This window comes from Mixophyes fleayi, chromosome 7 (assembly GCF_038048845.1).
Source record: "Mixophyes fleayi isolate aMixFle1 chromosome 7, aMixFle1.hap1, whole genome shotgun sequence".
NCBI lineage: Eukaryota > Metazoa > Chordata > Amphibia > Anura > Limnodynastidae > Mixophyes > Mixophyes fleayi.
In genome coordinates, this window is record NC_134408.1 from 12,845,017 (window position 1) to 12,858,437 (window position 13,421).

At 40.7% G+C, this 13,421-nt stretch overlaps 1 protein-coding gene across 1 annotated transcript; it reads right to left on the reverse strand.

The window, feature by feature from the left end:
- Positions 1 to 403: 403 nt before the first annotated feature.
- Positions 404 to 6,731, reverse strand: IGFALS (insulin like growth factor binding protein acid labile subunit). Its single transcript, XM_075179106.1, has 2 exons — positions 6,604 to 6,731; positions 404 to 3,621 (listed from the first exon to the last, which is right to left on the reverse strand). The coding sequence occupies exons 1-2, from the start codon at positions 6,620 to 6,622 to the stop codon at positions 1,805 to 1,807; spliced, it is 1,836 nt and encodes a 611-aa protein (XP_075035207.1). The 5' UTR covers positions 6,623 to 6,731; the 3' UTR covers positions 404 to 1,804.
- Positions 6,732 to 13,421: the final 6,690 nt, after the last annotated feature.

Here is a 13,421-nt window from a genome sequence, read left to right on the forward strand (position 1 = left end):
TTGAACATAATTAAATATTGATAACATTTTTCTTTATGATAACAAGATGAGAATAACAACTCCTTTATGCCAACAAAATATTACACAGGGCATGTTAACTTCTATGGCCTAGGAAATTAGAATATATGGTAAAAATGAAAACTTATAATACGCAGATTTTTATTTTTTTTCAGGATTTTTATTGTGCAGTTGGTCAGTTCTGAAAAGTAAAATAAAATTTCCAGGGAAAAAATCTTGAAGACTTGAGATTATCTCTGACATTAGGGAGAATTGGCAACTGTGAATTGCTAAATTCCTGCTATTAACTTTAGTTAGAAGGCAAATGCTGCAAATCAGAACCCCACCCCCTGCTACAAGATAACAGGTATATTCCTTAACATATATAGAAAAAAAGCTATATAAATACAGGATATTTTTCCTTTAATAGACAAATATTGACAAACAAACTCAGCAGCTCTCTCTAGTGTATATCGGGTGAACTACGTTTTAGAGCTCGCAAACAAATCATAACAACTCTTGTTAGATGAAGCTTCTATATTCTTGGCAAATTATAATGATATTATTGTACAAAGCGCTAGATGGCTCTTAGTATAACTTGCAGCAAAATATCCTTATCAGTTTTTCTATGCAAAGGGCAACAGTATTAAAATGCCCCCCGTCACTTAGTCATTTGAAGCAGCCAGGATTCAGCCTATAGATTCACTAGGGGCTACTGACATAATCACACTTCAGTGATGGCTTTACTTCCCACTGAATTGATAAGTCAAATTCTATATATTTATCCATGTTGTATATGAACTGCACAGTTTGACTTTTCGTTATTTTCCAGCAATGTTTTTGTAGGAATCCAGTGGTCAGATGTTATTTACAGCTGGATGCTGACATATTGACAGAAATGTCTTGGGGTGACACAACGGTTAGCATTGTTGCCTTGTGTACGATTCCGATCTAGCTTCCTCTGGGTCTTTTGCTTTCCTCGATCCAAAGACTTACTGGCAGGCTAATTTGCTTCTTAATAAATCAGCTCTGCTGAATGACAACTAGAGAAAAGTATGCACTGGAATTATCATGGACTGTTCCCTGTTCTCAGCATAGACACAATGACAAAGTTCTGTCTATTCTGAGAGAAATTATAATGACAGCAACCGACTGATGTGGGGGTAGATTTGATAAAACTTCTAAAAAAAGAAAAGGGGAGGTGTTTCTTATAGCAACCAATCAGATATTAGGGATTGTTTATCTAGTACATTCTAGAAAATTAAAGCTAGGTTCTGATTGGTTGCTGTGGGCAACACCTCCACTTTTACTTTTTAAGACATTTTAGTAAATCTACCCCTGATGTATACTGTATATCAACATATCAATACCACATGTACATAACTGCCAACAATCACAATTTGTGTTTGAACGTCCCGATCGTCTGCATTCAATAGGCGTGTGGCCTTCAGGAATGGTGCGTGATCTCACCTTAAATGGGCATGGCCTAATTTGTCCTCAATTGCATGTGTCCCTTTCAAAGGCTTTATACTTGAAAAGCTAAAACAGATGCATTCATTTTTTTCTGATTAGTTCCAGTGTAAATATTTAAAAAGGTTAAGTAGACTACTTTTTGGATCTCTACATTATGGGGACTACAATTCCCATGAAGCTCGGACAATCGGTCATTGTGTGAGGCTGCCCAAGGCGTTTACAGATTTGTTGTATAATAGCCATGCTTTGTACACAGATTTTTAGGTACAGTAATAGATATTTTATATTTGGTATTAGAATTATGTTGTTCCTTAATGTATCATCTGATACACTATCAGGGGCAATGAGCAAAGTGTTCATCGTTCAAATCCCGTAAGTCGTGTCCTATAACCTCTGGAGGGCTTGCACAGGTGATGTTGTTGTAGATGTAGCTAGGTGGACTGGTGTCATCACCCTCCGTCACAGACTGTACAAGTCGAGGGACAGCAGTGGCGTTTCTTAGGCAGAAGTCTCTGAGATCTTTGAGGGAGCAGCTACAATCCCAGTGGTTTCCATTTAACCACAGCTGCTGTATTGGGGAGATAGTGAACAAGGAACTAACAGAAATAGTTTTCAGTTGGTTCTTCTGAAGACTGAGATACCGAAGATGAGAGAAAGGTTGAAAGGTGTCTGTAGCTACAGCATTCAACTGATTGTCTGAAAGGTCAAGCCATTGTAGCCTCTGAAATGGACTGAAGGTCTCTGAAGAAACCGTCAGTAGCTGGTTGTTGGACAGAAGAAGGTAGGAGAGATTCTTTAGTCCTGTGAAAGATCTAACTGAGAGATGGATCAACTTATTGAACCTGAGGTCTAGTTCCAGTAGATCGTGTAGGTGGGAAAAGCTATTATCATCAATAACTGAAATATCATTCCGTTGGAGGAAGAGCCTCCTTAGATTTGATAGGCCTGACAACATATTTGGCTTTATCTTACTGATACAACTATTCTCCATGTGCAAACTATGAAGCTTGCCAAGCCCTCTAAATGAGTGCTCTTGAAGCGTTTTTAGACAGTTCCAAGAGAGGTTCATCACTGCCACATTTAGAAGTCCAGAAAACGCTCCTGGTCGGATGTCTTGAATGCTATTGTGATTGAGTGACAGAAACTCCAGTTGACCCAAACCTTCAAATGCCCGTTCCATTAGAGTCCTAATCTTGTTGTGTCCTAGGTTTAGCTCCTCTAAAAACTGTAGATCTTTGAAAACCCTAGGCCTCAGGCTTGTAAGAGAATTGTTGGACAATCGCAGGACGTGGAGGCTCAATAAGCCAAAAAATGTGTCCTCTGATAGGGCAGACAAACGATTGTGAGACAAATCCAGCCAGCGAAGGGACTTTATGCCACTGAAAGCTCTAGGAGCAATTGTGGAGATAATATTGTGGTTTAGATACAGCTTTTGAAGCTTGTATAATTGTGTGAATATGTGAGCCTTTATTCCTCTTAGAATATTCCCACTTAAATCCAGCTCTTTTAGCTCGCCCAAGCTAAGAAATAATGGAGAATGAAGATACGTCAAACGATTTCCAGCCAAAACAAGCTCTCTCAAATTAGGTAGATCATGAAACACAGTATCTGGCAGCACCACCAATGAATTCCAGCCCAAGTTTAGATACCACAGGTTCGAGAGACCAGAAAATAAGCCATCTTCAATTTTTGTGAAGTAATTGTTGTTGAGGCTTAGAGAGACCAAATTCTGGGTATGAAGGAAAGTGTTGGGAGCAAGGAATTTCAACAAATTTCGTTCTAAGTGCAAATGGGCCAAAGACCTAAGACCGTGCAGGGCATGCTGCTCCAGACTAACCAACTGACTGCTCTGTAGGTTGAGAAAGTCAAGCTGAGATAAGTTCTTAAAAGCTTCAGTTGGCACCGTTGTGAGGTTGTTGCCATCCAACCACAGAGATTGAACATTTGTAGGCAGGAGTTCAGGAATAGCGTATAGCGCACGCGCGCTACAAAAGACATTGTAGTCCTCATTGTAGTCGTAGCTGCAGAGACATGGTAGTGGACATTTGGACTCAGGAGCTAATGAAGATGTCTCTCCACCAGGAGGCTGAGAATCGGAGGCCAAAGCATGACTTGCGACAAAACTGCAGAAAATTATTGCTGCCACAATCTCTGTATGGAAGAAAAGAAGGAGCAATTTTAATGGTACAGAAGAAAGACCAGATGATGTTATACAGCAAGTATAGAGTCGTACATAAACAGTCCTCTAAACAAGTTATGTAAAGATAGATATGAGCTTCAGAGACAGATATTTGGTAGATAGATATTAGCTATATAGATGGATAGTATGAGAGAGATGGATACAAGCTACAAAGATAGATATTTGGTAAAAAGATAGATCTTAGAAAGCTAAATAGCTATGGGCTAGAAAGATAGATATTTGATAGAAAGATATTACATAGAAGGATAGATAGTATGAGAAAGATATGAGCTACAAACATAGATATTATATAATATGCGATAGATATGAGCTACAATCATAGACATTTAGTAGATTGATAGATGGATAGGTAGAATGAGAGAGAGAGATAGATATGAGCTACAAAGATAGACATTCGGTATATAGATATTAGATAGATGCTTGCAGAGAGTGCTATGCTTGCAGAGGCTGTCCCTTCCCATGGGTCCGGTCACTTTACAGCTTGTGGTCGCTGATTGTTTATGATCCGTTTCGACATTCTCTCTACACTGTCCATAGTCCCCCCACATCTTTCTCTCCCACTGCCAGTAGCTACTCTTCCCATGTGTGCAGACAGCGGGAGTCCAGATACAGCATTGGATGAAGAGGTTAAGTGTGTCACAATGAGGGGAAGGAGCTTTCAATGTAAGTGTGGGGGATTTAATGTTTACGTACAAATAGTTCCAGTGTAGATATAGCTTGCAGCATTTGATTTTGCTGTGATCTCCATAAAACAGGTAATATTTATACTTATGTATGTAGTTATGACTACAAAGTTACTGTACTGTAGATGGTGAACCCCAAAAAAATATTCTATGCAACTAAGATCCTGGTTTAAAAATGAAGCCTGGCTTTGATGGGCTTTTAATGTAATGTGATTGGGGTGTGAGCTATTAATTTCATAGTAGGGTGAGAGTGGGGGCTAATCATTTAATGGGAGCTTTTAATTTATTGGTGGGGGAATATGTATTTGGTGGGACCTGTTTAATTTAATAGTGAGGTCATGGCGGATCTATTAATTTAGGGTGGGATGATGGGACTATTCATTAAATGCTGGGGTGGTTTGTGTGGTATTAATTGAATGTGTGGCTGAGTTTGGGGAGAAGGATTGCTATGTCTTAAAAGTAAATGCCAATTATTTAATGTTTGGGAGATAATATTTCATTTAATGTTGGGGTTGTTTGGAGGGAAATATATCTTTTATAAACAGTGAATGCCATTAATTTACTGGTGGGCTGGCTGCCGGGAGGCAGGACTAATAATAAAACGTTGATGCTTTTGATTTAATGTCGGGCTGTTTTGGGGGAGGGAGGCCTACAGTGTTCACTTATTGCTAGGCTTTCTATATTCCATATAAATGTCCCATTTCCAGAATCCCCTTCCCCCAACTCATGTGTAGCAGTACTGACCCACGACCAGGAACTTGTGGGGCTCTAGCTGTGGGCAACATTCACATACTGGGGGCAAAAGACACCCTCTTATTGGATGGTCTGAGCAAATGTCCAATCGGCGCCCACTCCGTTTTCGTTACACACCTCCTGACCATGAATGTATTCCTCACAGTCCTCCACACTCTAGATCTTCAGTCCTCCAGCCTTCTGCATACAAAGGCAGTGGAAGTGATATGTAGATAACCGTCAGTGCCAGGAAAGAAACCCCCAAATTGTGGGCACCCCTTTATGCAGTGTGCCAATGCTTCTTTAAAATGGCAATGGAGATCTGCCATTTTTTTCATGGATTTTGGCCGCATGCAGAAGTTTTAAGAACTAAAGAGTGTGCACTTTGTTTGCAGCCAAAAATAAGATTAGCAGAATGCTATTTTTATAGACACAGCAGCTGCCTGATACACTAACGGTAAACACCACAACCTTTATGAGTATTTACGTTAGCGTACCAAACATTTATTTTATTAGCAGACAATATTCCCTTTATCATGCCTGAAATTTGGGAAGGCGTCAGACTGCTGGCATCGCCACGGCCTGTGCTGACTCAGCATGTCATGTGGGCCTGCTGGAGGGAATATTGTTTTGGGGGGTGTGAGGGGTTTTCGTTAACTCTTTCATGCAGCTTCTCCTTATTTGGGAAACTTGATGTTTTGCTGAAGCTTAAGATAGAATATTATGTGTGAAGTATTTTACAGGGCAGCTAAACGCTCCTCTTTCAATCAATATATTAGATCTTTTTTTAGAATGTGAAATTCTTTTTAAACCAAATTACTTTTCTATCGACTCTTGTCCCCTTAACAGGGTTGTAGATGTAACTTTAGTCACCATCACAAAGGCAGGCAGGTTGACTATGGAAAATAAAAATAGTTGTGTAATGCTTCTAGTTTTAAACTTCCTGGAGAAAGAGAGACCCCTACCCCTTATACCGAAATGTGGATTACTGAGCGTGAGTATACAAATCCTCTCCCACTACTTCCACCCTAGGGGTCTTCCTGACACTCGTCCTGAGGTCCTCTGTAACGTATGTACAGTATTATTGGATAAGTAATGTTAGACATGTTCGGACAATGAGAGGAATCCTGAATCGAGCACAGACTCATCGCTGAAGCGACAGCTTCGATGCAGGAAAATAAACACAATATTAGCATATTAACAATCTAAGGATCTAAGTTTTAACACATTATCTGTGCTTGATACAACGAACTGCAAATATTTCCAGCTTCAAAGGAGTTAATATGGACCTCTAAATGGACGTTTTATATTCAGACACACCCTGAATTTCACATCATTAGCAGCAGGTAGACCTGAATCTTCTCTACCTCTAAAGCATCTTTAACCCCATCTACACAGATCAGTAAGGAAGGTGTTATGGGGCCATCTCTCCGACTTCTCCAACATCCCACCCTGCCCCAGCCCTAGGCTTGGACAACAATGCTTCTCCTCCGGGAATAAGAGGGAGTGATCACCTACCTGCACCTCTGTGTCCCATGCTGACTGTCACATAGCAGTCTGCACTCTGCAGTCACACAGGGTCACTGCTCCCACTCAGGAGACTGTGGACAATGAACAGGGTGATAACAGAGAGCTCTTCTGGGCCAGCTGGAAAAAGGCTGGGTCCTAGAAGTGGCTCGCCTCATTAACCCATTCACTACCAGGGAGCTGGCAAAAGCACACATCATTAACCCATTCACTACCAGGGAGCTGGCGAAAGCACGCCTCATTAACCCATTCACTACCAGGGAGCTGGCAAAAGCACACATCATTAACCCATTCACTACTAGCGAGCTGGCGATTTACACACATCATTAACCCATTCACTACTAGGGACCTTGAATAAGCTCGCCTCATTAACTGAGTCGCCAATAGAAATGCTAAAATTATTTGAACTGGTTGAAAATACAATCAAATTAGGCCACTTTGAGGGCCTGGAACTTGCAGTACGATCATAACTTTTCAGGCCAGTTCGTTTTCGCTTTGACTGCTGCAGCCCAATTCTCAGTTGGAAGTTTGAGTTCCCAGCTTGTTGTTAAAACAAAAGTTTAAAACAACCTATAATTTTGGCCGTCCCAACTTAAATGGGTATATTTGATAGTATTTCTAACGTTTTTACTGTGAACAACAAACATTGCTGTGTTCCAGTTTGCTATTTGTATGGAAAACCATTGAAGACTCTACACAACCTACTGATTTAAGCTTGAACACGTTTGAACCTGTTCACCTTGCTTGAATTTAGCTGGAATTTTTTAGTGTAATTGAAGTTTTGAGAATTTATGTTTGAACTTAACAGCCGATTCGACAAACCGGTTTGAGAACCACTTTGAAACAATTGTGAGCATCCCTGCGCAGAACCAGAAACCTGGAAAAGGATTGTGCTTTGGAAAGAGCTTGCCTCATTAACTCCTTCACTACTAGGGAAAAGGAAAGGGGTTATGCCCTGGCAACAGACAGAAAAAGTTATTTTTGCTTATAGCATCATCATCATCATCATCATCATCATTTATTTATATAGCGCCAACATATTCCGTAGCGCTTTACAATTGGGGACAATCACAGTAAACTAATAAACAAACTGGGTAAAACAGACAAAGAGGTGAGAAGGCCGCTGCTCGCAAGCTTACAATCTATGGGACAATGGGAGTTTGATACATGAGGTTAAGTCTACATTTTGCATTTCGGCCCAGCCAGGCTGCAAAGGTAAAAGTGACTCATAAGCTAAATGATCCCGTCACACAACAATGTTGGACAATGGGTAGTTGTCTTGTGTGAAATTGTGTAACGGGTGGTAATAGGGTAAGGTACCCCTCTCTCTGGGGACTCGCACCTGTCATCTAGCTGTACTTTGAGCTTCCAAGTTACTTTGCTTTTTGTTAACTGTACCGTGCTGTCTCACCCTGTACTGTGATTCTGTCTGTCCCTGTACGGCGCTACGGATACCTAGTGGCGCTCTATAAACAAATATAATAAGAGGGTGGTTGAGGAATATTATAAGCTTGTCTGAAGAGGTGGCTTTTCAGAGAGCATTTGAAAGTTTGTAGACCAAAGGAGAGTCTTATTGTGCGAGGGAGAGAATTCCATAGAGTAGGTGCAGCCCGAAAAAAGTCCTGTAGCCGGGAATGGGAAGATATAATGAGGGTGGATGAGAGACGCAGATCTTGTGCAGAACACCTCATTAACTTTTTCAATACAAGGTAGAAACAGTAAAAAAAAGACTGGGTTCCATCCATTGACTTGTTTCACAAACCCCTTCATTCCCAGAGAGATGAAACAGACCGAGTAATGAGTCAAGTGAGCATTAACCCACTCCTTGCCAGGGAATTGAAAAAAATCTGGGTTTGGACAAGAGCATTCTGCATTAAACGATTAAATTATTCAGTAGCAGGAAGCTGGGAAAGTTAGTCTTTTTAACTCACTACCAGTGTAGGGGGAAAATTGTTCTGGCACCAGCGTGTCTTATTGCGGCTGCAGAACGGATGTCTGCCAGAATGAGACGCTTTAATCTGTAATCTCCCACCGGGTTCTGTGAAAGACATCAATCATTAACCTATTCACTCTGGGCCTCTGCAAAAACGTTGCCACATAAACGTCCCTCATTTAATGATGGATCGTAGACTGGAATTCCCGAGCTAAAGATGGGCATTCATTATAGCAAACAGGAAGACATATATGTACAAGGGGCAGCAATATGTACATAGCGAGTTTAGGGAATACGGCCAAAGGACCTTGTTTGCAAACAGTTGTCTTGATAAGGAGTCACTATTTCGAATTTTCTTCAATATCAGACTGATTGCAGTGTGCAGTCGTGTTCACATGACTACAAATAAAATGGTGATTCAATTATTATGAAAAGTTTCACTTAACCGCAGTGATCTTGGGCTGCCATGTGGAGGCGACATAGTTCCTCTGATGCAGCCCTATTGTGTTATGGTAAGTTCCTTTTACCATGGCACTGGACATAATTATTTATATATTAAGGTTTATCTATACTGTGCCATCATACAACGCAGCGATGTGCGATGTACATTGAGCCTACAGTCTAAATTCTGGCAGCCTAATGTTTTTGAACACATTGGCCGATGTATTGTATATATGTGTGGCCAGCATAATAACAGCCATTAGTAACAGCTATTGTGTTAATGCTCTGCTTAGAGAAAACAAAAATATATTCTGAACAGACAGCGCTATGGAATATGGTGGTGCTATAGAGATAAACCCCTGTTAGATCTGCTGGTATGTTAGTAGTGTTCGGCTCGACGTGACATCTTTCCTATGAAACAAACGGAGACGGCTATTACCCCAGCAATGTACTTAGTGCAGCTTTCAATCGTCCAAAGGGCATTTGATCTATGTGTGATTTGGGCTGTGTCCCTGTTAGTGCTGGGTCCACTAATGACTTTACGGTCATTGCCCCCAGAGAAGATCGGTGAACTCGGTTGCTATTCACAATATCATCAGGTCTTCAACAGGACACAGTATTCTAAAACGTACCAGTGTTTATAATGCAGACACACCTACAGACACATGACTATGTGAGAACCACGTACTTATAACATTTTAAATGGGTTAAGGTGAAACTACGGTAATACAAATAAAAGTGCAATTACTAATATGAAAGACATTTCAATCAAAGTAGATCAGACTTCATACTTGCCAACTTTTTCTCGTTGGCTTCAGGGAGATCCTGGGGGAGGTGGGTGGGGGGGGGCTCAGGGCTTGAGGAATCGCATCATTTTGGCCCACCCCTTAAACGACTAAGATGACCTGATATTTGCATCATTAAGCTCCCCCCACCATTTATCTACTGCGGGGCGAGAACCGGGAGGTTGCCCTGCTCTCCCGGGAGCCTGGGAGGTCTCCCAGAAATGCGGGAGTCTCCCGTATTCCAAGAGAGTAGGCAGCTAATGAATCTCTAAAAACTGAAGCGTCTTTTACATTTCTGTCTCCATTACTGAAGTCATGTTGTCTTACCTGTCAGTCTTTGATTAAATCTTGATCTCCATGAAAATAGCCACCTCCATAGGCATCAATACATGGACATAGGACACAATTTCTGAACAGTGTCATCATGTCACAGATGGCGAAGCCAACCACGTCTTGTACTGGCTCAGCATCAGGGAGAATGCCAGACTCTTCAGGGAGTGAGGGAGATCACCCCTATTTCAGGGAGTCTCCCTGACATTCAGGGAGAGTTGGCAAGTATGTCATACTTCCCTGCCCTCTCGGAATGACCGGGAAACTGCAGAATTTCAGGGAATTCTCTTTCTTCTGAGATTCCATGCAATGACGTCATCATGACCCCCGCAGCTAGATGATGCGAATCACATCTTTATGCAGCTGCCGCTGGGCCGTGGTGACATAAATCGCATCGACTCCCCCCCCCCCGCACTTATCCCTTGGACCTCCGCACACAGCAGAATGAGTTGACACCGGCTTCCCCCAGCTCTACAAGACACAGAACGTACAGACAAAATGCGGAATGTCCTTCTGCAGAATGGAGCTCGGGGATCTTATCACCGGAACTCTGCGCCTGTAAACAGCAACACCCTGCTGCAACTTCAGTCCTCTCTAGTTTCTGTAGGAGCAGCATCTTCTCAACAAGTCAATTAAAGTAACTTTTTGTTTTCAGTGTTGTCAGCCCAGGTTACTGATATAATTGCCCTTATTCGTGCAAGTAGCCTGGAAAGTCTGTCAATATTTTTACTGATTTTCACCATCCGTTTAGTGAGATACATAATTACGGGTATTTGTGAAAACAAAGGGGTATATTTACTAAGCTGCGGGTTTGAAAAAGTGGGAGATGTTGCCTATAGCAACCAATCAGATTCTAGCTGTCATTTTGTAGAGTGCACTAAGTAAATGACAGCTAGAATCTGATTGGTTGCTATAGGCAACATCTCCACTTTTTCAAACCCGCAGTTTAGTAAATCTAGCCCAAAGAGCGTGTCTCACATCTGGAGGCACACGGATAAAACAATGGTCTATTTGCTGTATAATTACTTGATGTTTTAATATTTCTTTTTTTTTTCTGTTGATATTTTTAACCCCTTCAGTCTAAGGGCAAGCAGAATCTCCTAAAGTGGGACTTGTCCTTTGCGCTCATGGGGTTAAAAACTGAAAACATAAAACTCACCTGTCCCCCATCGGTATTTTTTGTTGGTGGGGACTCGATGAAGAATCAACCAATGAGGACGGAGGGCACTGTTACAAAGCCCATATCCCTCCACCCTGGCTTCAATTAACACAGCGGTACCCTCATTTGAAGAAGAGGAAAGGATATTCCCCTCTTTAAAATGAGGTAGCCCATTATTAGTTATTGTTTGGTGATCACCAGACAATAACACCCGACATTACAGAAAGTGTTAAGAAGCCCAAAGATGGTTATAATGCCCAGATCTTCCCTATCCTGGCTTCAATAAACTGAGGGATACACTCATTTGGTGCACTAGGTTGTGTTGTTGTTGTTTTTTAAACAAATAGGCTATTATTCCTACACATTTATACATTTCATTCAAGACAGTGCAAACTAGCAAAAAACCAAAACATTATTATGAAAACAACTTAAACTTGCTTTTTGTTGTTTTGGAAAGGAGGATTGATGCCAAAGCAAGATCCACAAAGTATTGGTGCTGTTTAGAGAAAAAGACACACATTTGCTTTTAGTTTACTTCCTTGAAATTTCAAAAAAGAAAACACTTTTTCGGCCAATTTGGGTAGGTTTTTTTTTTCTACGTGAGGAGATATAAATAAACTGCAAGTTCAAGATCTTCTGGAAATACAAACAAACAAGGTATAGTTTGTGTGGGTACTGCATTAATAAATTACTGATCCTGATGTTGGAACATGACCAGCCAAACTGTGCAAAGTAACGGACTCAGCACAGGGGAGAGAGAAGCCTCAGCGGTGAAAGGGTTAAATGCACTGAACCTCCTACATCATCACCCTGAGCAATATGTTAATTCCATTTCTGCACTGGCCCGCAGAATGAATCGCAGTGCGCCTGTTCTGTATCTGAGTGGGAACCGATCTCTGCCTAACTCTTCCCTTCTGCAAAGGTCTACTCTTCTGCCAATGCGGCCATGTTGTCAATATATCACATAGAGCTAGAGAACTGGCATTTCCACCAGAAAGATCACCGTGTGTTGATTTTACAATTGCATCATGTACATAAAACTGGTGGAACTTTACACAAGTCAAATCTTGATAGAATTAGTAGAAATAAATTCCTGACCGGTCCCAGGAAACACAAGATACAGCAGTGGGTAAGATATAGATCTAGGATAAGTTCATGTTTACAGAACATCATATCAGTTTAAGGGTTAGATAAAGAGCTGACCAGGCATGTCCTCTCCGGGATTTTATATGTAACATCATGTACCAGGGAATGACCTACATCTACGAGCAAGGACACACATTCCGATAGACTGTTTCGAGGAATGAGTGAACAATAATGCAGGCTCAATGCAGATTTTCATTTCTTCCAATGGATTAGCTTGTTTAATAAGAGCCTTTCTACCAAGAAAATATCTTATCTTTATTTTCTCACTGTTTACCTGAACATTTAGCCATGAAAATATAACTTTATTCATACTAATTTATGCGAGACCCCGACATAAGTTAATCAGTTTGTTTTATGGCGTAGATCTCTGTTACTTTTTAAAATTCACTCTGTTCTGTTCATTATAACTTGTACTACCAGTTACCTCTTAGGGCTAGATTTACTAAGCTGCGGGTTTGAAAAAGTGAGGATGTTGCCTATAGCAACCAATCAGATTCTAGCTTTCATTTATTTAGCACCTTCTACAAAATGATAGCTAGAATCTGATTGGTTGCTATAGGCAACATCCCCACTTTTTCAAACCCGCAGCTTAGTAAATCTAGCCCTTAGACTACACCTCCACACCTGTGTTATGCACTGTGGGGATAAAAAGGATCTCCAAACTTCATTTTATCGCAGGCTGGATATATATATATATATATATATATATATATATATATATATATATATATAAGCAGGGTCACCTGGCATTGCATGGGTCTGATGTGCAGCAGTTTTTATATATTAGCAAATTATTTGGTATATAGACCAAACATGCTATTTAGAAAATATACAAAAGCTCTGATTAGAGAACTAAAATAACATTTTAAGTAAACAAAATTTTATTTCAATAACATTAAATTAATTTTCTTGCGACTATGATGAATAGTTGCAAGATGTGTTGCTTTATCGGGTTATCATCATGTAGTGTTGTCACAAAGTTTCCTTCCAGCAGTTGAACAATTGTTTACAACCA